Below are 25,647 nucleotides of genomic sequence, written 5' to 3' on the forward strand. Positions count from 1 at the left end.
TGTGTATGTATGTATTACCCACTGAGTCATTGCACAAATGGGAAAAGATGAATGTTTGCAGGAGTTTTTCTGCTTGCTACAGGATCAGAGGGTTGGGTCTATCTTGTCTTCAGAGTAATGCCATTAGAATTTTGTTGGAGTACTCTGTACAGCAAAGTGACTGAAAATACCTGATTGTAAAGTGATGGTTTCCTGGGAAACAACTGCTCACATTGTGGAGATTTCCAAATTCTGAAAATATTTGACTGAGAGATATCACCAGTTAGAAAGCCTTGAGCAGCAGCTAATGATAAGGTGTGTCTGCACCAACAGCAGCTAAATTGTCTCAAAGTCTGGATGATATGGGCACTAAGACTTTCTTTTATTTGTGGAGACCTCCGTATGTGAGGAATATCGATGCCTGGGGGGTACAAAATGGAAAAAAATTGCAAAACTGCAATTTTTAAAAATAAACTATTTGCAACAAGCTGTGCCTTTATTTAGCTTCTGTTGATTCTGTGGTTCAGTTTCTAGCAGTGATTCACAATGGTTTTCCATGTTCCCAGGTGTTTTCACGCCACTATTGGCAGCTGTGCCTTCAGCTGCTGAGGGTCTAATCTCTGAAATTCCCTCTCTTTGCCCCTCTGAAAGGGTGTCAATTGCCTCTGGGTGATGTGTAATACAGGATAATGCCAAGCGTGGGTTCAATTCTTGCACAGGCTGAAGTTACCATGAAGGACTCCTCCTCCACCTCTGCCCTCAGAGATATGCTCCTCGGGTTAAAACACCAACACCTCCACGTCTAATAAAAGAGCAGTGCTCTGGAGCTATGGTGATTTTTACTTTTTAACTTTACCTGTCTTGAAAGATTCTTGTTAAAACCTAAAACTAACTTCTGCCATCTGTTCTACTATCCCCTTGTATGCCTTAGTGTATTGAAGCTGCTGTGTAAACGCATGTTGTTCTAAGTCATGGGAATCCTGCACTCGATACTGTCACATGTTCCAGTAGCTCCCTAGCTTTCTGAAGTGGTTGGTTTACATTTATTTATTTGCAGTGATTGTTCTGTGGCTAGGCGTGATACACACAAATTGGGAAGTGTTGAATTGAGGATTACTAAAGGTGCAGGCATGAATCGGGCAATAACTTCAGGGTTTTTTTCCATGATCCTGTTTTCCTTCATTGTTCTGTTTGTTTATGCTGTGCCCAGTGCTGATGTTTGTGTTAAAACAGTGTGTTTTTGTGGCTGGGAGACCTAGTCACAAAGGCACATGGTGCAGAATATGCAGGTTTTGGATTCACTGAGGATCCGAAGTGCTTTCAGGCAAAATCTCCTTGCAGAGATACTCATGGCCTTTTCTTGACAGAGTAAACAAACCAAACATCAAAAATAGGCATTATGTTGGGATTTGACTGTAATTATTCTCCTTTTTGGGTGGCACAGTGGTTAGCACTACTGCCTCACAGCGCCAGAGACCTGGGTTCCATTCCCGCCTCAGGCGACTGTCTGGAGTTTGCACATTCTCCCTGTGTCTGCGTGGGTTTCCTCCCACAGTCCAAAAATGTGCAGGTCAGGTGAATTGGCCATGCTAAATTGCCCGTAGTGTTAGGTGCAGGGGTAAATGTAGGGGAATGGGTCGGGTGGGTTACTTTTCGGCGGGTCGGTGTGGACTTGTTGGGCCGAAGGGCCTGTTTCCACACTGTAAAGTAATCTAATCTAATCTTTTAAGGGCAACTGATAATCTGGTAGCTAAGCAAGCCCTCTGCACAGTTTTACTATTTTAACCCCTGCAGTTCTCTTATACCAACTTAAAAATGTTTTCTGTAAAACCACTTGCTTTCCCTTCGCTGTTTCCTACATTAAAGAAGTGAAGCACCAATTTTAATTAAACATTTAACCAATTACCAGAAGTCAAACCATAACTGAATAAGAATCTTTATAATGAAGCTACAACTGGATCTGGCCACTTAGTCAAACCAGTGCACTCTGATCCTGTTTATTTCTGAAAACACTGGGAGCAAAATAAAAGATAGGAAATGAGCCTCATTCCTGATGAAGGGCTCGTGTCCGAAACATCAATTTTCCTGCTCCTCAGATGCTGTCTGACCTGCTATGCTTTTCCAGCTTCCCAGTCTTGACTGATCTCCAGCATCTGCAGTCCTCACTTTCCCTAGGAAATTATCAGAATCAGAGTATAATACCAGTACGTAGGCCCTGCATTTAACAGGTGGGAGAGCATGCAAACAAAATTAAAGCAGGAGCTGCTGGTTGTAACCAACTCCAAATTGAACACCAGGTCAAATGGACCGCAAGGAACTTAGTTACTGTTTTCCGTTTTGACCTTGGTTGCTTGATAGTTGATTAAATTAGATAGGAGCATTAAATTTCTGTTGATTTATTTTAAGATGGTTGATATATAAATGTTCCCTCTAAGCTCCCGTGGGCGGCACGGTGGCACAGTGGTTAGCACTGCTGCCTCACAGCGCCTGAGACCCGGGTTCAATTCCCGCCTCAGGCGACTGACTGTGTGGAGTTTGCACGTTCTCCCCGTGTCTGCGTGGGTTTCCTCCGGGTGCTCCGGTTTCCTCCCACAGTCCAAAAGATGTGCAGGGTCAGGTGAATTGGCCATGCTAAATTGCCCGTAGTGTTAGGTAAGGGGTAAATGTAGGGGTATGGGTGGGTTTCGCTTCGGCGGGTCGGTGTGGACTTGTTGGGCCGAAGGGCCTGTTTCCACACTGTAATGTAATCTAAAAAGCTGCACTCATTCCAACAGTGAAGCAGACGCAAGGGGCTGAATGGCCTACTCCTGTTCCTATGGCAGTTAGTGAAATTTCAGTTCAATAAAACTGAAATGAAAGGGTAGTCTAACGATGAACATTGATGTACAACAGATTTAGTTCATTAAATCCTTTAGGGAGGAAATGTGACATTATCTAGTCAGGTTTACATGTGACTCCAGACTGATGGTGATGTCAGGTACATAATCTTCACTATCCTCTAAAATGACTTAGCAAGTTATTCAAGGACAACTAGGGAATTCACCAAATTAGATTAGATTACATTAGTGTGGAAACAGGCCCTTCGGCCCAACAAGTCCACACCGACCCGCCGAAGCGAACCCACCCATACCCCTACATTTACCCCTTACCTAACACTATGAGCAATTTAGTATGGCCAATTCACCTGACCCTGCACATCTTTGGACTGTGGGAGGAAACCGGAGCACCCGGAGGAAACCCACGGGGAGAACGTGCAAACTCCACACAGTCGCCTGAGGTGGGAATTGAACCCGGGTCTCTGGCGCTGTGAGGCAGCAGTGCTAGCCACTGTGCCGCCCACAAATGTTGGCATGAACAGTGGTGCTCACATTCTGTACAAGAATAAAGAAAAAATACATTTCCTTCTCTATTGTTGACCAGTGTTCATCTCTCCCGCTGTGAAGTGAAATATCTTTGCCTTTGTTCAAAATGCTCCTTCCTCCTGCTATATCAGTGTTCAACTTGGAGTGTTTCTATGGATTTCTGTCAATGTGGGATTTCCCTCTACACATGTGATTTCAAAGCTTTTGTCAACTCATTCCTACCCTGCCAACAACCCCTAACATGAGTTCTGCTCCAACCTCCATTACGTACTGATTGTGCAAGACATGAAAGCGAATGACTCAGTTTGAAACTGACTAGTTCCCTGCCTGAGGGTAATCCACTTGTGCTCATTGGGTTGGTAGAGTTTCAGGGTTGGTTAATTGTTAATCACTGGCCAGGCTGGAACTGAATCTTTTCCACCTTACAATCAATAAACAAGTACCCTACCCACAAGCAAATCTTGGCATGAGTGAACATCAGCATTAGTAACTATGGTAACTGCTATTTACAGTGCAAGGTATGTTAACGTTAAACGTGATAAGTGATTAAGACTGTTATAAATGCTGTTTCTTTGACTTACAGCACTTCCTGAAGTATGATGTCTGCACAGATTCTCCCATGACTCATTCAACCAGTTCCTATCTGTGGAAAATGAGATTTTTTTTTTGCCCCCCAAATGTTTCCTTCAAATCCTGTGAAACAGTTTCAATAAGCAGTGAGGAAAAAAAGGTCCGTTCTGAAAGATGTGATGGTAGAGCCTTGGATAACTGTGACAGGATTGGCCAGTCAGCATGGTTTTATAAAAGGGCCATTGTGCTTGGAGGAACAAACTGGGGAATTGATTGTGGCTTATGTACTTGGACTTTCAGAATGTTTTTGGTGAAGTCCCATGTAAGAGATTAACAAGAAAAATTAAAGCTCATGGTATGAGAGGTCATGTACTGGCATGGGTAGAGTACTGGTTAGCAGATGGGAAACAAGTAGGAATAAACAGGTTTTTTTCCCCTGAGAGGCAGGCAGTGACCAGTGGATACTGTTGGGATTGTTGCTTGGACCCGAACTATTCGTAATATGGTAATGATTTAGATGAGGAAACTACATGATAGATATCTAGGTTTTCAGATGAAAGAAAGCTGGCTGGTTGGCTGAACTGAGAGGAGGATCTAGAGATGTTTCAGTAGATTTGGACAAGGGAAGTAAGTGGGCAAGAATATGGCAGATGCAGTATAATGTGGATAAATGGGAGGTTCTGTTTTGGTGGCAAAAACAGGCAGGCAAATTATCTGAATGTAGATTAGCTTGAGGAAGGTGCAGCAAGACCTTGGTATCCTCGCACACTAGTCACTAAAAGTAAACATGCAGGGGCAGCAGGTGTTGAAGACAAATTGTATGACAGGATTGGAGTACAAGAGACAGGAAGTCTTGCTGCAATTGTATAGTGCCTTGGTGAGGCCACACCTGGAATACTGTGTGCAAGTTTGGCCTCCTTGTCTGAGGATAATGTTCTGGCTATTGGTAAGCTTTGACTGTTTACCAGCCTGATCCCTCAGCTGGCAGGAATGACCTATGAAGAGAGACTGAATCAGTTATGACTGTATTCACTGGAGTTTAGAATGAGGGGGACATCATAGAAACCTAAAATTCTAAATGGACTAGACATGGTAAATGCAGGAAGGATGTTTCCAGTGACAAGGGAGTGAGAACCAGAGGTCATAGTTTAAGGATAAAGGGCAGGCCATTTAGGACAGATGAGAAAAAATGTCTTCAGCCAGAGTGGGAGCCTGTGGAATTTTCTCCCACAGAAAGCAGTCAACACCAAAATACAAAATGTTTTCAAGGAGTTAGATATAGTTGTTAGGCAAAAGGGAATGGGGAGAAAGCAGGAATGAGGGGCTGAGTTGGGTAATCAGCCATGATTATATTGAAGGGTGGAGCAGGGTCAAAAGACTGAATAACTTACTCCAGCTCCTATTTTCTGTTTAATACAACTCTTCTCCACCCCATGCCCCACTTTCATATCCACTTCACATTAAATTGATCTTTAAAGTTCTGATAAAGGTAGGGACAAAGTTTCCAAATGTGAGATGGAGTACAGACCTGTCAGCTTTGGCCTGTAGTTGCCAAGGGTTAAACAACCATGGAGTTATATTTAAAAAAAATTGAGGATACATTCTATTTCCTACTGGGGGCACAATTTTTGTAAAGGACAAAATGAGAGAGAAAGAAAAACAGATGGTGGTGAATTTTACACACCTCCATTAAATCCTGTCTCCTCCAGTATCACCAAATTCAAGTGTCTCCTCGTAATTGCTGGAATCACCAGATGTCAATCTCAGAATAAGGAGAAGGCTGTTTTGGATGGAGATGGAATTCCTTTATTTAGAGGGTGATTTGATGAAATTATGGAAACTCGCCCTGAGTAAGACTCTGATTTATGTTCTGTCTGTAAATTTACTCCCAAAGCTTACATCCAGAACTTTGACCTGAGCTACAAATCTTAAAATTTGCTAACTCGGATTTCAACATATTACAGGCATTCAGGGATACAGGGATGGTACAGGAAAATAATGTTGAAATAAATTAGCCATGATCTCAGTGAATACCAGAATGGTATGAGGGGCTGAATGGCCACCTCTTGCTGTTATTTCTTATCTGAGCAAAGTAAAGAATGGGGAGTTTGAATGAAGACTTTTTAAATGACCTGTTTCCAACAAGAAGGTTTCTATTAGAAACGTGTGTGTCCCTCGACCACTTTATACAGAGACCACACAGTCAGAGATCCCTAGTTCCTGAAGTGAACTTTCTACAGTGGATGGTTTGGTCACTGCGCAGGGCTTTAAACAGACCAGCTTTCACTATTGCTGTGTTAGACTGATCATGGTTGGTGCAGCAGATGGGGATTGCTGGTTAATCAGCAATGCCCCAGACCCTGTGCATTTAAGTGGGCTGCTCCCAAGACTGGGGGTGGAACATTACTCCAGGATAAGAGAGTACACAAAGTGTAGATAGAGCAGCTGCCTGACCATCAGCTACAGAACAATCCAACCCCACATGCTTCCCTGTTCTATTAAGAAACCGATAGATGCACTACACAATTTAAATAAACTTTATTAAATCTACAAAAATGCTCTTTAGTTTAACGAACTAAAGTCATTTAAAATAAATATTTACATCAACATTACAAAGAATTGACAGTTATACATTAAATATATTCCATGAATTCTCCAAGTGGAGGGGTACTGAGAGCATGAGTGTCAGTACAATGTCACCTCTGACCTTTCATTTATAGAACTTTAATTTGGCTTGTGATCCCTCCGTTTGAATCACCAAAGGGGGAATGGGTTTTGTTCACAAGGCCTTAGTCTTGAGCTGGTAACCCAGTCCCCAGGGATGGTTCTCCTGTGATTTGGAGTCTTGCAGTTATAGTGCAGCCTTCAGCTTCTGAACATGGAGACACACCAGGTATCAACGTTCAGTTTTGTTTTTCAGTGCATTTGGTGGGTCAAATGGGTGCTTCTCTCTCTGATCCATAGGCAGTAACACACAAACAGTGACATATGGGAAATAACACTCAGGCAGACAGAGCCAGCACCAATGAGGGGCTAGTTTCACTGATTAAAAATATCTGGCAGTTATGAGTTACAAATCAAAGTAGAGAAAAAGGTAAAGTTCCTAAACACAGCAAGGTTATCAATGCCTCGACTGTGGGGGTTTGGGCAATAAGGCACTATGGTCCACCACTGCCCCTCGGGGTTTAGGGGAATGGTCAGAGACCAGGTACAGCGAAGAAAAAAACCCAGTAAAGACTGGATTTACAGCCAGAGAGAAACCGAAGGTTTGTTAGAGAGCAAGAGTGAGAAAAAAATTGTAAAACTAAAAAAGGTTATGCTAGCTTAGTGTTTCTAATCGATACACACTTGAATATCACCACCAGTAGCATATCTACTTGAATGAGTGCAATGCAGCAAAATACGTTTCAGGGTAGATAATCAAAGTCATTGTAGATTAAAACATTCATTTTGATCAAGTTTTTTGGTTATTGATAAATAGTATTGGATATATAAATGAAGCTTCTTCCCAGAATATTCAGCAATGAACAAAGCCATGCTTTTAGCCATAGGATTCACAGTTCCAGCACTTCCTGCCAATGAGCAGCAACCAGGAAATGAGTGAATGATTGTTGGCAGCTATCTAAATACTTCACGCATTAAAGGAGAAGTTTCCCATATCAATAAGTTGATATCACCAGGAACTGAAGAATTTTGTTGGAATCCAGCTGGAAATAGTGACCGAGTGGCGTGGGAAGCTCTGTAACAAAACCAGCCTGCTACTTCTATGTGAGGCTGTAATATACTAGAAGTTGGTCTGTCTGTTCTGGTAGTTGAGGTAAGGGTCTTGTAGGAGGGGTGTAGGAAGGTAGCTGGATCTGGTATGAGGGCGTGGAATTGTGAAATCCTGTGGTGCAGAATATACCTGAAATCAGATCAAAACATTCATTGTCAGTCATGGTTGAACATGTAACATTGGAACCACATCCCAGGATTCAGAACTTCTGACCTTAGTTCATCATCTGACAGTTGGTTTGTGACCCCTCAGTATGAAGCACTGAGGGGAGAATGCGTTTGTTCACAATGCATAGTTCTTCATTGTTCAGGAGCTGGTAACCCAGTTTTCAGGGATGGTGCTCCTGTGATTTGGAATCAGTTACAATGCACCTTTTAGCTCCTGAACATGGGACACACCATGTATCAAACAGCCTGATCTTTAGTGATCCACTTTAGAGGCAAGTGCCAGCGAGAGTTACTAATGCTTTTCAAAGTTAACAAGGAGTTTAAGTAGATTGGATACAGAGAAATCTGTTCTACTGATTGGAAAGTCAGTAAGTAGAGGGACATAGATTTAAGAGATATTGTAATTGGCAAACGAACCAGTGGAAAGAGAATTTGGTTTAAATCTAAACACAGATTGTGTATTGCACAGAATCAACGATCTGGCTGGTCTCCTCCTGTGCTTCTGTAACAGAATACTTTAATACTGAGAAATCGGCAAATGAGAATCTCCATTTAAAGCCAGCATTTTAAAAAAAAAAGACAAACCAAAATGTTTTTTAGAATAGCCCACCTCCTCCCCATAGAGACACAATGTCCCAATGAGGGTTCATTACAATCAGTTTTATTCATCTTGTCTGCCGTCAGAGTTAATGATTGGGTGGAAAGGTGAAGGATCTGAATTTTGTCTACAGCTATCCTGCTTGGTGACTGTATTTGATGTAATTTCAGGTCTCTAGTCCCAGTGTGAACAATTGAGAGCAGGTGAATTATCCCATACGATCCTTGAAAAACTAGACTGTGCTAAGTAGCAAGTTTGGAACTCTCTGCCTCAGAAGGCAATGGAAGTGGGTCATTGAATATTTTTAAAGTGGGGTAGATTTAGTCCATTGCCCAATGAGAAAGGAAGGTCAGTGGGAGTAGATGGAGATGTGAAATGCAAAACACAAACTGATCAGCGATGCTTTTTGAGAATGGTGGAGCAGGCTTGAGGGGCTGAATGGTCTATTTCTGCTCTTATTTTACATGTGTATTCCTCGATCTGGTAAATGTTGCGTTGACAGAGACAGTCACATTGACTGTTTGTGCAATAAATAGACATTAAAAGGGACTCTGGGACAACTGGTAACCCTCCAATCATTTAGTTTGATGTGCTGAGTAGGTGAAGATTTTTGGATGACCTGCAGTGGCCAATTAAAATCAATCCATGTGGGACAATAGCACAATACACAAGATAAAACATTCAATGACATTCGAAGGTAGCACTTACGTTGTGACCGATTGGTGAGTGACTGCGGTATGAAGGTGAGGGAACATTATCGTCAAAATTCCCAGAGAATCCTATGGAAGCAATAAAATCAGGTGAGGTAGAGCAGTTTTTAAAACCCAACACAGCCTTTCCATCTTCTTGATCCCTTCTCAACATTTACAAAGAGCCAGAGATGTCCTGGCATTCCTTTTACTCTACTAAAAGGGTACCAGGAGCAGTGGTAATGTCACAGCCCAATATATAACCAGAGGATTAAATCAAATAGCAATGATCCCTTTTCCACCTGCTTTTCTCTGGGATGTTCATAGCTCATCCCTTATTCTGGAGCACACCCAGGAGGATAATGTCTTGATCCAGATTTCAATTATTGTCTAATCTGCATATTAGTCCCTTGCCTGACAGCACCACAACTTCTGCTCCTTGTGCATTCTATTGTTAAAAAGTTACTTTGCAGAGACAAGTGATAAACAAGATTAAAAAATAAATTTGCTCTCACTAGAACGTCACAGACATTTCTAAACCAGAGTGCTTTTGAAACAGGAAGTGAACCTGCTTTGATGCATCAGGACAGCCTGTGTCCATAGTCAGAATCCATCCTGTGGAGACTCCTTGAAATGGGAGTCCGTTTAATGCTACTCAATTAATGAACCCTCAGATGAAACCAAATTAGGCTTGGGTAGGAGCAAGTCTAGTTGTAGCTAATCACAGGCCAACCTGTGTCTCACCTGAATTTCTTCACTACGAGAGTGGAAGAGCTATCAGGGTGGGGGTGCTCAGAAACTAATGCTTTGCCATTGTGCTTCAAAATTCAACCAGACAATCTCATGCCCCACCCTCCCCTGCAGGGCAAACATCATCAACACCTCATTAATATGCTTACACTGTATTTGGCATTGTTAAATTGAAGATTCTAAATTTGCCCAATTATCCAGCATCTGCAGCTCTTTTGGTTTCTTTTCTTAATATGCTCCTCATTTTCTTTCAGTGCAGCTTCACAGTTAACAGGTTCATCAGAATCAGGCAGTGTGGAAGGCAGCTATTTGGGCCATCCTGCCTGTGCTGGGTCTTTGAAAGTGGGTGTCCAATTTGACCTCTTCTTGGCAGCTCTGCAAGTACTTTTCCCACTAATCCCCACCCCATTAAAACACATTTTACAAAATTCTCTTCACATTGCACGTTAAAATGTTTCTTGGTCCTTATAGCAGTTTCAGTCCATTTTAAAAATACGTACAGAGCTAAGGGAAGTGAGGGACAAGTCTTCAGTAAATGAGAAGTATTCAGGTTAAAGTTAGCCAGTGATGAAGAGTCTTTCTCAAGCCTGGGAGAGAGGCTCCAATTTACATTCTGTTATTCAGATGGATTTTTATTGTTCTTCTCTTTATCTGGATGTACTCTCATGCTCCTGCTGCAGCAGGAATGACTCACCTCTGCTTGGCTCCTCCAAGAAGAAGACTTGGTTATCCAGACCTTTCATTCCTCTGGTCTGCTGATTTGGAGCAACACGGTCTTGTGGATCATCTTCGGACTTTGCGGGGCAGGTGATATGTCGGAGTTCCGGAAGCATGTACAACAGGATGAAGACCCAGCCATTGGCGACCAGAGCTATGCTGAGTGTGGGATCATCCCACTCAGGACTCCTGTTCAAAGCTGCATTCCCACGAACAAACATAACAATCCACACCACCCAGATAGCTATGGAGAAGAACATGGTCACGAATATGTGGGCACCGTGTTTCTTCCATTTTTTATAATGGCCACAAAACGTGAAGATGGAAAGGATGAATGTCAGTGCCATCAGGAACATAACATAGATCAATAACATGACAAAGTCTTTGTTCTCATAAGAACAGATCTTTGTGAACTGGACAGTGGTAAGCACTAGGTACTCAATGGCAATGATGACCTGCACCAGAGTCAGGATCAGAACCAGGCTGATCATGTTACAGATTGTGGGACCTTCCCCTGTACGCACCAACCTCAGCAGCCTCCAGACATGCATCAGCAGACAGGAGAAACAGATGGTGAAGAGGACTCCCCAGAGGAACAGCCTGGTTGGACACGTTCTTTCATCGAATTTGATAATGAAAGCAAAGGTCAAGCCAAAAATTCCCAGTGTGCCAGTTAGGAACAGCAATTGGATAGGGACACAAGCTTTCTTCCTCTTGTCTAGAATGAATGGCGTGATGCCCAACAGAACCACAATTAATATCACCGTGATGACAATTCCCACGGCAGCAATGGCTTCCAGAACAATCCCCCAAACAGCATCCAGGTCACACAGATTGAAGTAAACAGACAGCAAGTCAGAGCCACATCCTCTGGGAGCTGTCACCTGAGCAGATACACAGTCAAATGTGGACAAGAGAAGCAAAAGCGGCAACATCATTGTCTTCAGATCCATCCTGAAAAAAAAAGATTTATTATCAGCAAAATAAGCAAATATTAACAGTGAGTTTATCTGCCTGGGCAGGTTTCAAAGTCAGTAGAAGGGCCATTGCTAATCCAATAGTTTTGTTTATATTTTACTTTGCAATGCAGGCGGTGCCTAGCTCTAATTCCCCTTGAAGAGCTGACAACAACCTTTCTGCTAGATCACTTGTTGCCTTTTGTAGGACTTTTAAAACAAATAGTGAATGACCTTGGACTTAAAACACTGAGCATTGACCAAGAGAGTGCTGAGTGCTAGTCTCCTTTACTCAGTATTTCACTGCATCACTTTGTTTAGATTCTGTACTGTATTGCTATTTGCCTGAAGCTAAATTTCAGATTTATAAACAGACTCTGGATGTATTTTTAATCTTGTCTTTGGACTGTAAATCTTTTTCTAACTAGTCAATATCATAGCCATTGACTCTCGGCTCCCTTTTTACATAGAGACTGACATTGAGGTCCAGGCCAGGAGTCTAAGCACCTTATAGGTTCTCCACCCAGGAACCTTAACGAGGAGGGTTCCAGTATGAGAGTTGAGCTAAAACAGCCACATGACCCAATCCACTCGATGCCCATTTCATTAGGTAGCTGTCGCTCGCTTTAGGAAGCAGGAATTAGAATCATAGAATTCCTACAGTGTGGGAGCAGGCCATTCAACCCATTGAATCCACACAGGCTTTCCAAAGAGTATCCCACCCAGGCCCACTCGCAACCCTAACCCCATATTTCCCAAAGCCAATCCACCTGACCCGCACATCTTTGGACTGTGGGAGGAAAATTGGAGCACCCGGAGGAAACCCACACAGACACAGGGAGAATGTGCAAACTCCACACAGACAGTCGCCTGAGGCTGGAATCGAACCAACGTACCTCGTACTGTGAGGTAACAGTGTTAGCTACCATGCCACCTCTGGATAGTGTATTTCCCCCCACCCTCCCAAATTCAAGGGCACCAAGACTGAGCCTTGGGGTCATAAAGTCACTTGCAGGCTTGAACCAGTGGCCTGCCTGGTCAGGACAGAACAAGACTCTCGCTGGTCGCTCCGACACGGATGGTAATGCTGGAGCGAGTATGAGACCAGAAATACTGTTTGTCTAGCACCTGCTGAATCCTTGTGGGAATCATTCTGCAAAATCAGTTTTCCCTCAACCCAAAATAATGCAGATGCTGGAATTCTGAAGCAAAACCAGGAAATGCTGGAATGAATCAGCAGGAGACCTGGCAGTGTCTGACCAGAAAGGTCCAGCAAAGCCACTGGCTAGAAACATTAACTCTCTCTGCACAGATGCAGCCAGGTCTGTTCTGTCCAATACTCTCCAGGATATAGTTTCCCCAAGTGAAGAGAGACTTCAGATCATTTTAATTAAAACAGAGGACAAGGAGCTGATTAATTACACTAAAACTTTACATTTGCTAATTGGATAAAACTACAGCCAGAGACAGACAATCTGCACAGATCACTTTGGGTACTAGAGTGTGTCATATCCTGGATCAAACACTGAAATAGGAATCACTGCAGCAAGGGAGGGGGTTAAGGACAGACCGACAATGTTCAATAAAGTTTAAAATCACATCACACCAGCTTATAGCCCATCACGTTTATTTGGAAATACAAGTTTTCAGAGCATTGCTCCAACATCAGGTAGTTAGTGGAGCAGGATCATTGGACACAATTTATGGCAAGATCATAGTGTCCACATCAATATTCAATTAAATAGGTAAAAGATGGTGGAGTTGGCAGAAACAAGTAATTCGTGTAAAAACAAACACGAAGTAGCTCGCCACTCAAATTGTAATGATTGTTTTTTTTTCCAAAACATTATATCAACAAAAGTCTGCACAAGGACAGTGGGGAGGTGATGGCATTATCACTGAATTGTTCATCCAGAGAACCAGGTAATGTCGAGGAGACCCCGTACAAATCCCATCCTGGCCAATAGTGGAATGCGAGTTCAGTTAAACAATCTGTAAGTATGATTCTGAGGTGCCGGTGGTGTTGAACTGGGGTGGACAAAGTTAAAAATCACACACCAGGTTATAGTCCAACAGGTTTAATTGGAAGCACACTAGCTTTCGGAGCGAATGAATGGGCACCGCACAACAATCAACAGACAGGAGGGTTCCCTCCCAGTTGGGGAACACTTCAGTGGTCCAGGACATTCAGCCTCAGACCTTCGGGTGACCACCCTCCAAGGTGGACTTCGGGACAGGCAGCAGAGGAAAGTGGCCGAGCAGAGGCTGATAGCTAAGTTCGGTACGCATAGGGAGGGCCTCAACCGGGACCTTGGGTTCATGTCACATTACAGGTGATCACCATTGCACTACACACACACACAGACACACACAGATACACACAGACACGCACACAGACACCCACACATGCACCCCCTCACAGACTTAAGACACTCTGCACTCACTACACACACACTTTCTCACACTCACAACCCCCACCCCATTCAGACACACACACAGACAGACAAAGACCCACATGCACACATATTTTGTGTGGTGAATTTTTTTGGTACTTTCAGAGTTACATTGCACTTTGCTCAAAAACCACAAATTCATGTCAAATTCTGAGCTCAAAAACTGCATGAATTTATGTAAAACTGTTGTTATTTCACTTTTTAGATTAGAATCAATCTAAACATCAGGTCATAGACAGAGGACACAGGGGGCTAACACCTTCAACATATTGTCTAGCTATCACCATTGTTAACAGCTAACCCGAGAATGCAACTTTAAAAAAAGGGTTTTGTGATTTACACATGAAAGTAGTGAAACTATCACTGTATTCTAACAGATGAAAGGCTTAACAGACAATCAATTCTTCAATGTATAATTTCAGTTACATCACATTGCAAATTTTTGCTATAAATTCTGTGTTACGATCGAGCCCTCCACTATCACCTGATGAAGGAGCGTCGCTCCGAAAGCTAGTGTGCTTCCAATTAAACCTGTTGGAATATAACCTGGTGTTGTGTGATTTTTAAATCTGTAAGTAGGAACGAAGACTTGTTGATCAAGAGCGCGCACACGGTCCCCTACAGTTTACCCCAACTCACTGAGAATAACAAAGTGATTGTGGCTCAGACCGGCTCAGAGTTCAAGCGGACCTCTCCCTCCTCATTATTCCTCACTCAATCCCTCCCCCCGAGCTGTCTCTGTTTTCCTCCGGATCTCGGATTCAATAATTTGCTTCGTTTTATTTCAAGACCCACAAAACAGGCGGAAACGCAGAATAAAGAAGAAATATCGAATCCAGCGCCAGCTTCTGAAACATAGAAAATGAACTTATTTAACAAGAAACAAGTCACTAACTTTCCGAACTCTCCTACCTGGGAAGTTTCTGGGGCACCGTCTGTTCCCGAGCAGCGTCTTTAATAAGCTCTCCCTTTGCTGCTGCCTTTTTATATCCTCCAGGTGGGTCCACCTGTACGTCAGTCCTCTCTGACGCTGCTTAGCCTCAGGTCCCGCCTGGTCTCTTGCTGCTGCTGCTACAGACTCCGGTGGAACATGTTGGGAATTGAGAGACCAGCCCAATCCTCCAGGCAACTCTGCACTCATCCACAACTATTACCCACTCATTCCATAAAGGGGGAAAGACTTGCATTCACGTAGGCCCTGTCGCAATCTCCGCTGTCTCCTTGTGCTTTACAGACAATGAAGCATCCCACTGTGGTAATGTAGGGAGTGTGACAGCCAACTGTGCACAGCAAGCTCCCACTAACAATGATTTGATTTGATTTATTATTATCATATACCGGGATACAGTGAAAGGTATTGTTTTGTGTGCTGTCCAGACAAGTTATTCCTTACATGAGTACTTCAGGGTAACAGAACAGAATGCAGAATATCGTGTTACAGCTACAGAGAATGTGTAGAGAAAGATCAACTCTAATATATAAGAGGTCTATTCACAAGTCTGATAACTGTGGGGAAGAAGGTATTCTGGAAGCTGTTGATACATGTTTTCAAACTTTTGTATCTTCTGGTCAATAGAGGAGAGTGGAAGAGAGTTTAACCGGGGTGGGAGGGGTCTTTGATGATGTTGGCTGCTTCCCCGAGGCAGTGGAATATGTAGCTGGAGTCACTGGATGGAAGGCTGGTTTTCAGGATGGACTGGGCTGTGTTCACGACTCTCTGTAATTTCTGATGGTCTCGGCAGAGCAGTTACCATACCAGGCTGTGATGCTCTCTATGGTGCATCTGGAAAAAATGTTAAGAGTCCTTGTGGACAGGCTGAATTTCCTTAGCATCCTGAAGAAGTAGGGATGTTGTTGTGCTTTCTTAATTGTCGTGTCGACGAGGGTGGACCAGGACAGATTGTTGGTGGCCAACACTCCTAGGAACTTGACGCCCTCAACCATCTCCACCTCAGCGCCATTGATACAGAAAGGGGCACATCCTCATCTCCACTTCCTGAAGTCAATGACCAACTCCTTCATTTTGCTGACATTGAGGGAGAGACTATTGTCTTTACACTATGTTGTTAAGCACGCTATCTCTTGCCTGTATCCTGTCTTGTTGATGTTTGAGATCCAACCTACAATGGTGGTATCATCAACAAACTTGTAAATGGAGCTGGGGTGGAATTTGGCCCCAAGGTGAGTATCTGGGGAAGCTGCTTTGGTTCTTATGCCCCAAACATTTCACCAGGACCAGATTCTATTGGATGGTCTCCATGGCCCAATCTCAATGACTTGCTCCATCAAGAGTGTGTGATCGAGTCACCCTGCAGAGTGTGGGCTGGTACAACCCTACTGCTGTGTCACGTCAAGCTAACAGATCATAGCCATACATCACTTACACTCAAATTAAACCTCGATTTACTGGAGGTATTTAATAAAACATGAACAGTGGTATAAATTCAGTAGCTCTTTGGCAAAGCGCTTGGGACGAACTGTGGAATGTCAAACATTAAGAGGTGCCAAGGGAACTTCAAGGATCAACCCTTCGAGGATCAACCCTTCAAAGGGAGAGATGCATGGACTGGGGATAATGAAAAGCTGACTACTCTCTCATTCATCTCCTGTTGGTTATGTTACAAACTGCAGCAATGTTTATAGTTTAACCCTCTAGGAACATGCAAGAAAAGATGAAACATTTACTCCAATCCCTGGTCTATGTGCCTGATGTGCTGGATAGGTTACAGTTTGAGAACAGACATTAGACAGCACGCTCTGCAGGTCAAAAAAGATCAACTAGAAGAAAGTGAGGACTGCAGATGCTGGGGATCAGAGTTAAAAATGTGTTGCTGGAAAAGGGCAGCAGGTCAGGCAGCATCCAAGGAGCAGCAGAATCAACGTTTCGGGCATAAACCCTTCTTCAGGAATGAGGAAGCTGTGCTAAGCAGGCTAAGATAAAAGGTAGGGAGGAGGAACTTGGGGGAGGGGCGTTGGGAATACGATAGGTGGAAGGAGGTTAAGGTGAGGGTGATAGGCCGGAGAGGGGGTGGGGGCGGAGAGGTCGGGAAGAAGATTGCAGGTCAAGAAGGCGGTGCTGAGTCCGAGGGTTGGGACTGAGACAAGGTGGGAGGAGGGGAAATGAGGAAGCTGGAGAAATCCCTTGTGGTTGGAGGGTTCCAAGGTGGAAGGTGAGGCGCTCTTCCTCCAGGCGTCGTGTTGCTATGATCTGGTGATGGAGGAGGCCAAGGCCCTGCATGTCCTTGGCGGAGTGGGAGGGGCAGTTAAAGTGTTCAGCCACGGGGCGGTTGGGTTGGTTGGTGCGTGTGTCCCAGAGGTGTTCTCTGAAACGTTCCGCAAGTAGGCGGCCTGTCTCCCCAATATAGAGGAGGCCACATCGGGTGCAGCGGATGCAGTAAATGATGTGTGTGGAGGTGCAGGTGAATTTCTGATGGATATGGAAGGATCCCTTGGGGCCTTGGAGAGAAGTGAGGAGGGAGGTGTGGGCGTAAGTTTTGCATTTCTTGCGGTTGCAGGGGAAGGTACTGGGAGTGGAGGTTGGGTTGGTGGGGGGTGTGACGATCTGATGAGGGAGTCGCGGAGGGAGCAGTCTTTCCGGAACGCTGATAGGGGAGGGGAGGGAAAAATATCTCTGGTGGTGGGGTCTGTTTGGAGGTGGTGGAAATGACGAAGGATGATACGATGTATCTGGAGGTTGGTGGGGTGGTAGGTGAAGACCAGTGGGATTCTGTCCTGGTGGCGATTGGAGGTTGAACAGTTCATTCCCACAAGGAGGTTGAACAGTTCATCCACTTTACCAACACCTTCCACCCCGACATCGATGACTGTATCAGCACTACCTCGTGCTCCCACGAGGAGGTTGAACAGTTCATCCACTTTACTAACACCTTCCACCCCGACCTCAAATTTACCTGGACCATCTCAGACTCCTCCCTCCCCTTCCTAGACCTGTCCATTTCTATCTCGGACGACCGGCTCAACACGGACGTATACTATAAACCGACTGACTCCCACAGCTACCTCCTCCCACCCTGCCCCCTGTAAAAACGCCATCCCATATTCCCAATTCCTTCGCCTCTGCTGCATCTGCTCCCAGGAGGACCAATTCCAATACCGAACAACCCAGATGGCCCCCTTCTTCAAAGACCGCAATTTCCCCTCAGACGTGGTCGATGATGCTCTCCACTGCATCTCCTCCACTTCCCGCTCCTCCGCCCTTGAACCCCGCCCCTCCAACCGCCACCAGGACCGAACCCACTGGTCCTCACCTTCCACCTCCAGATACATCATATCATCCTTCGTCATTTCCACCACCTCCAAACAGACTCCACCACCAAGGATATATTTCCCTCCCCACCCCTATCAGCGTTCCAGAAAGACCACTCCCTCCGCAACTCCCTCGTCAGATCGTCACACCCCCCACCAACCCAACCTCCACTCCCAGTACCTTCCCCTGCAACCGCAAGAAATGCAAAACTTGCACCCACACCTCCCTCCTCACCTCCCTCCAAGGCCCCAATGGATCCTTCCATATCCGTCAGAAATTCACCTGCACCTCCACACACATCATTTACTGCATCCGCTGCACCCGATGTGGCCTCCTATACATTGGGGAGACAGGCCGCCTACTTGCGGAACGTTTCAGAGAACACCTCTGGGACACCCGGACCAACCAACCCAACCGCCTCGTGGCTGAACACTTTAACTCCCCCTCCCACTCCGCCAAGGACATGCAGGTCCTTGGCCTCCTCCATCACCAGACCATGGCAACACGACGCCTAGAGGAAGACCGCCTCACCTTCCACCTCGGAACCCTCCAACCACAAGGGATGAACTCAGATTTCTCCAGTTTCCTCATTTCCCCTGCCCCCACCTTATCTCAGTCCCAACCCTCAGACTCAGCACCGCCTTCTTGACCTGCAATCTTCTTCCCGACCTCTCTGTCCCCACCCCCTCTCCGGCCTATCACCCTCACCTTAACCTCCTTCCACCTATCGTATTCCCAACGCCCCTCCCCCAAGTCCCTCCTCCCTACCTTTTATCTTAGCCTGCTTGGCACAGCTTCCTCATTCCTGAAGAAGGGCTTGTGCCCGAAACGTCGAATCTCCTTCTCCTTTGATGCTGCCTGACCTGCTGCACTTTTTCAGCAACACATTTTTAAGGTCAAAAAAGACCCTCTTGTTCTGAGAGCGGGATCCCAGGCAAACCAGTGAGATCACTGTCAGAAAGGCAATAGGAAATAAGCCAATCAGTCACTTGAAGAGCAAGAGTCTGAAAATCAACTGTTTCACTATCCATGGCAACAATTTCCATATCATCCAATTTAACAGCAGCTACCATTCACCAGCAATACCTTACAGAGCTCAGAGAATGATCCGTGTTATTGTCGTGTCTCCTCAGTTCACATTTCTAAACTGGGGGAAAGTGAGGACTGCAGATGTTTGAGATCAGAGTCAAGAGTATGGCGCTGTCACATTCTCAGCGCTGATCTCTGCACCCCCCTCCCCCCCCCAGGTCATCTCCTCTGCCCTGAAGCAGACTTTCTACAACATCCTTCTTCAAAAACCGCAGTTTCCCTTTCCACATGGCCGACGATGCCCTTCAGTGCATCTCCTCCATTTCTTGCACCTCCGCCCTTGAACCCCACTCCTCCCAATGCAACAAGGACAGAATCCCCCTGGTCCTCACCTGCCACCCCACCAACCTCCATATACATCACATCATCCTCCAGCATTTCCGCCACCTGCAAACAGACCCCACCCCTAGGGATATATTTCCCTCCCCACCTCTATCAGTGTTCCAGAGAGACCATTCCCGCTGTGATTCACTTGTCAGATCCATGTTCCCCACCAGCCCACACCCCCCTTCACCAGCCCACACCCCTCCACCAGCCCACACCCCCCTCCACCAGTTCACACCCCCCCCACCAGCCCACACCCCCCCTCCACCAGCCCACACCCCCCTCCACCAGCCCACCTCCCTCCACCAGTCCACACACCCCCACCAGCCCACACACCCCCTCCACTAGCCCACACCCTCCACCAGCCTACCCCCTCCACCAGCCCACACTCCCCCCACCAGCCCACACCCCCCCTCCACCAGCCCACACCCTCCTCCACCAGCCCACACCCCCTTCCACCAGCCCACACCCTCCACCAGCCCACACCCCCTCTCCACCAGCCCACACCCCCCCACCAGCCCACACCCCGCTCTACCAGCCCACACCCCCTCCACCAGCCCACACTCCCCCTCCACCAGCCCACATACCCCACTAGCCCACACACCCCCTCCACCAGCCTACACACCCCTACCAGTCCACACCCCCCTCCACCAGCCCACACCCCCCCTCCACCAGCCCACACCCCCTCTCCACCAGCCCACACCCCGCCACCAGCCCACACACCCCCACTAGCCCACACACCCCCTTCACCAGCCCACACCCTCCCACCAGCCCACACCCCGCCACCAGCCCACACTCCTCCCCCCACCAGCCGACACCCACTCCCAGTACCTTGCCCTGCCACCACAAGAAGTGCAAACCCTGTGCCCATACTTCCCCATCCCCCCCCCCCACACCTCCAATCAAGGCCCCAAAGGATCCTTCCATATCATCAGAAATGTACCTATACTCCCACCAATGTCATCTACTGTATCTGCACCCACCACCCCTATTGCCCTGTGGCTGCACACTTCAACTCCCCCTCCCACTTCGCCGAGGACATGCAGGTCCTGGGTCTCCTCCATCGCCACACCCTAACCACCTGACGCCTGGAGCAACACACCTCATCTTCCGCCTGGGGACTCTCCAACCCCATGGCATCAATGTGGATTTTACCAGTTTCCTCAATTTCCTTCTCCCCACCTTATCCCAGTCCCAAGCCTCCAACCCGGCACTGCTCTCTTGATCTGTCCATCTTCCTTCCCAGCTATCCGCTCCATCCTCCTCTCTGACCTATCACCTTCTCCAGCACCGTTATCTACCAATTGTATTCTCAGCTACGTTCCCCCCAGCCCTAACCCCCCTCCTATTTATCTCTCAGTCCTCAGGCCCACAAGCCTCATTCCTGATGAAGAGCTTATGCCCGAAATGTTGATTCTCCTGTTCCTCAGATGCTGCCTGACCAGCTGTGCTTTTCCACACTCTCGACTCAAATTTCTAATCTGTCAACATGGTTTAGAATACTTGGTCAAAGGGCAATTTGGGCCAAAGAGCATGTTTCCATGACTCTGTGTTGAGTTTTATTATCTTTTATCCTGTTTAATAGTAACTCATCCTCTGTTCAATCGGAGACGACCTGGTTATATTGGCTCCTTTACCGACATGAGAGAGGGATCAGGTTTTAAATGAACTTTGTAGTGGCCAACCAAGAGAGGGGCAGAATGAAGAGGGGGAGCCAAGAGAGAAACCCCCATCTCCCCAGTGGGGACTGGTCACGACAATGCATCAGACCACAAAACCCGGGAGGCCATTCAGCCCCTTCGCCAACTCCATCCTAGATCCGGTCTGATCTTCAGCCTCAACATAACTGGCCAATCAGAAGCCCAGAAACCTTCATTCCCTAACAGATCAGAATGACAGTGATCTCAACCACAAATTGTTCTGGTCCAGAAGGAGAAGGAGACCATTCAGCCCATTGTATCCTCACTCTCTTTCTCTCTCTCTGAGCATTTTTATTCAGTGCCAATCCACTGTCTTTCTCCCCACTCAATTTCTCCCTAAATAACCATTCAATGCCCCTTTGGAATGTATCAAATGAACCTGACTCCCCCACATTTCCAGGCCGTATATTCCAGACCTTAACCACTCGCAGGGTTTTCCTCACGTCACATTTACTTCTTTCACACAACACTTCGCATCTCTGCTCTTTGCTGCTCAATCATTTTTCAACTGAGAACGGTTTCTCCTGTAAAGACCACATTTTTCATTATTCTTTAATTTTGATTTTGAACTAAAATAGGAAAGGCACTGTTTTAAAGCAAAGACTGTGGAAGGAGTTGCTGCACTCTTACAAAGCTGTTCCTGAAACTCATTGGGCACTGTGTTTACACTGCTGCTTCTTTCAAACACTGGGGCAAAATCTCCAATGCACCATGACACCATGGGACTGTGAGCAGAGCAAGTTTCACCCAGAAACAGCTTGCTGATTGGTTTGTACGCTCAGGACCAGTAGAGGCCAGGAGTCAGCAGCATGACAACAAAACTCTGATTGGCTCCTGGGCAGGTGGACAGAGAGTGTGTGACCAATAGAGGGAGAGATACTCCAGAGACTGGAGAAAAGACAAGGTCTCTGTCTCCATCTCTCGCTCTCTTTGTCTCTGTCTGTTTCGCTCTTTCAGTTTTTCTATCCCTGTCTCTCTGTCCCTGTCTGTCTGTCTCTGTCTTTCTGTCTCTGTCTCTTTCAGCAATGGAAGTAACCAAAGCCTTGGGGGCAGTTGGCTGTTCTCTCCCACCAATTGCTTGAGTCTGTTGTCTCTAATCAATGATTGAAAGACTGAACAATTAATATATCAACCACCCTGCATCTTCAGCAAACATTTGAAAGTATCTGGAAATAAGGAAACCGGAGATGAGGAGGTCTTGGGAAGGTAATGGGACTCCTCATTGAATCCTGTGACTGTGTTTCCCCGTGTTGATTTTCCCTGTACCCTGTATGTCTATTGGTGTCAGGGTTTAAGAAAGGGTTAGAGTTTCAGCTAGCAGAGTTACCTGGTGATAATCCAAAGTTTTGTTTTCCTGTAGTTAGAAATGATTTATTTGAAATGAACAATAGTTTCTACTTACATGCAGAAACCTGGTCAGGTCTTTTGTTAAATTCAGTCCAAAAGGTGGGCAGGAAAGTAGAGGACTTTGGATAAATCTTTAACTTTTGTGATGTATTTGGATCAATGCAGTGTTTCCCAAGTGGGTCCTGTTCCTCCCAATCTACCTCCATCTATAATCTTCATGGTTTTGAAAAAAATCTGTCATATCTCCTGTCCAAGGAAAGCCATCTCACTTGTCCCATCTTTCCTCACCATCCCTGGAACCAGGCTCCGGGGTGTTCACATCCTTTCCGAAGTGTGCCGCCCACAACCGTACACAATACTCAGTGTGAGGCCTAACCAGTTTCTTGTGTATGATCAGCATAATGAGGTTAATCCTAACCCTAACCTCCTTCCCATTGTCACGCCTTCAGTCTGTCATATATTATCCTGTTTTTACAGGTCAGTCCAGGCCAGCCACCAAACAATAGTTACTCAACACATTGGATATTTTCTTAAGTTTAACTCAAGGATCCTGAGCCTAATTGTGTTGCAATTGAACAAAGCTAACCAGGTACACAGCTGAAATAGAATCTGGGATCTTGCTGAACTTCTGGCACTCTCAGCTTTCTGACGTTCTTTGATGAAGAGAATGACTTGTCAAGCAGCGTGAGTTTTATTTTATTTGCAAAAATATATTTTATTTATTAATGAACTGTAAGTACATTACAAAGCAATTCAAATCGACTTTGCAAAAAATACAATAACAAAAATCACATTTCTCATTTGAGCATTTCACTTTTACGTGCCTGTATCCAAATGCAAAATCGAAATATCTACCAAATATGACCAGAAACCATTTACCTTGCAACACAAACTACAAGGAGTTCTAGGGGTTAACAGACCTTCATTATTTTACAGCTGAAAAGTAGAAAGCTTTCGGGTACAGTCAGTCAAGTTAAAGTAAACAAAGTCACTGCATCCAAAGATGTACAGTTTATGTGGATTGGCCATGCTAAGTTGTCCATAGTGTTCAAGGATGCGTAGGTTAGGTGCATTAGTCAGGGGTAAAAATAGGATACCAGGGTAGGGGAACGGGTCTGGGTGGGTTACTCTTCAGAGGGTCAGTGTGGACTTATTGGGTCAAGGGGCCTGTTTCCACACTATAGAGCCATACAGTTACTGTCTTATTTAGAGCGAGAGAAAAGAGTGGTAGTGAATTTAACCAGAGGGTCAACAACCCCTTAATAATTCATTTTCGGACTCAGATGCTCACATTGCAAAAAATACAATAACAAAAATCACATTTCTCTTTTGAGCACTCCACATAAACTCTACATCTTTGGATGCAGTGACTTTGTTTACTTTAACTTGACTGACTATTGAGGCCCCACTGGAGATATTTTCAAGTGGTTAGGGGCAGATCCTATAAAAGTCAGTTTTCCCCAGAAAGTCACTCTACCTCCACTTTCTGCTTCTCAGTCTGCTGCCATTAAACCCAGTTTAAACATATTGTTGAAAATTAATTCAGAGGGAGTTTCCAAATAAAAACTATGGCCCTCCAACCTGAAACTGAATTCCTAAATCTAAAAAAAGGAAATTACACAATTATGAGAGGCGCATTGATTACGACAGATGTTGTGTAACTTAAAAGTCAGGACAGTAGGTAAACAATGGTAAGTATTTCAGGAATGAATATGTTATTTTCTGGCACAAAAACAGATCAGGAAATGTGGCCCAACTGTGTCCAACACAGTAAGTTTAGGATTATATTAGATCCAAAAGGAAATAATATAAAGTTGCTTGAAAATATAACAAGCCTGGGATTGGGACCAGCTTAGAATTCAACAAAGGAGGAGTGAGAGAGCGATTAAACGAGGGAAAATAAAGTATGGGAATAAATTTGCAAAGGTAGCTAGGGAGAGAATACAGCCCCTCAAAGATCAGCAAGGCGGCCTTTGTGAGGAGCCGCAGTAGATGGGGGAGATACTAAACAAATATTTTGCATTAGTATTTACAGTGGAAAAAGACATGGAAGATATAGAATGTAGGGAAATAGATGATGACATCTTGAAAAATGTCCATATTCCAGAGGAGGAATTGTTGGATGTCTTGAAACGCATAAAAGTGGATAAATCCCCAGGACCTGATCAGGTGTACCCTAGAACTCTGTGGGAATTTGGGGAAGTGATTGCTGGGCCTCTTCTGGGATATTTGTATCATTGATAGTCACAGGTGAGGTGCTGGAAGACTGAAGGTTGGCTAACATGGTGCCACTGTTTAAGAAGGGTGGTAAGGACAAGCCAGGGAACTGTAGACCAGTGAGCCTGACCTCAGTGGTGGGCAAGTTGTTGGAGGGAATCCTGAGGGACAGGATGTACATGTATTTGGAAAGGCAAGGCCTGACTAGGGATAGTCAACATGGCTTTGTGCGTGGGAAATCATGTCTCACAAACTTGATTGAGTTTTTTGAAGAAGTAACACAGAGGATTGATGAGGACTTCAGTAAGGCATTCAACAAGGTTCCCCATGGGAGACTGGTTAGCAAGGTTAGATCTCATGCAATACAGGGAGAACTAGCCATTTGGATACAGAACTGGCTTAAAGATAGAAGACAGAGGGTGGTGGTGGAGGGTTGTTTTTCCAGACTGGAGGCCTGTGACCAGTGGAGTGCCACAAGAATCGGTGCTGGGTCCACTACTTTTCATCATTTATATAACTGATCTGGACATGAGCATAAGAGGTATAGTTAGTAAGTTTGCAGATGATGCCAAAATTGGAGGTGTAGTGGACAGCGAAGAAGGCTACTTCAGATTACAACGGGACCTTGACCAGATGGGCCAATGGGCTGAGAAGTGGCAGATGGAGTTTAATTCAGATAAATGTGAG

The 25,647-nt window shown here is 45.3% G+C and overlaps 2 protein-coding genes across 4 annotated transcripts in view; one reads left to right on the forward strand and one right to left on the reverse strand.

The window, feature by feature from the left end:
* The window catches only part of LOC122542087 (oncomodulin-like), a 75,131-nt gene that overhangs the window by 12,163 nt on the left and 37,321 nt on the right, over positions 1 to 25,647 (forward strand). Inside the window, exon 2 of one of the 3 annotated variants that reach the window (XM_087978071.1) lies at positions 23,221 to 23,427. The exons of the other annotated variants lie outside the window; for them this stretch is intronic. Coding sequence (XP_087834197.1) covers positions 23,402 to 23,427 — 26 coding nt within the window. The 5' untranslated portion in view covers positions 23,221 to 23,401. The remainder of the gene's footprint in view (positions 1 to 23,220; positions 23,428 to 25,647) is intronic. 3 annotated transcript variants of the gene reach the window in all.
* Positions 6,433 to 15,012, reverse strand: LOC122542086 (G protein-coupled receptor family C group 5 member B). Its single transcript, XM_043679429.2, has 4 exons — positions 14,929 to 15,012; positions 10,585 to 11,561; positions 9,160 to 9,230; positions 6,433 to 7,815 (listed from the first exon to the last, which is right to left on the reverse strand). Exons 2-4 carry the CDS (start codon positions 11,558 to 11,560, stop codon positions 7,696 to 7,698), a joined length of 1,167 nt encoding a protein of 388 aa, XP_043535364.2. The 5' UTR covers position 11,561; positions 14,929 to 15,012; the 3' UTR covers positions 6,433 to 7,695.

This window comes from Chiloscyllium plagiosum, unplaced genomic scaffold, assembly GCF_037043375.1.
Source record: "Chiloscyllium plagiosum isolate Xiang-an unplaced genomic scaffold, Cpla_swu_hap1 HiC_scaffold_33, whole genome shotgun sequence".
NCBI classification, from domain to species: domain Eukaryota; kingdom Metazoa; phylum Chordata; class Chondrichthyes; order Orectolobiformes; family Hemiscylliidae; genus Chiloscyllium; species Chiloscyllium plagiosum.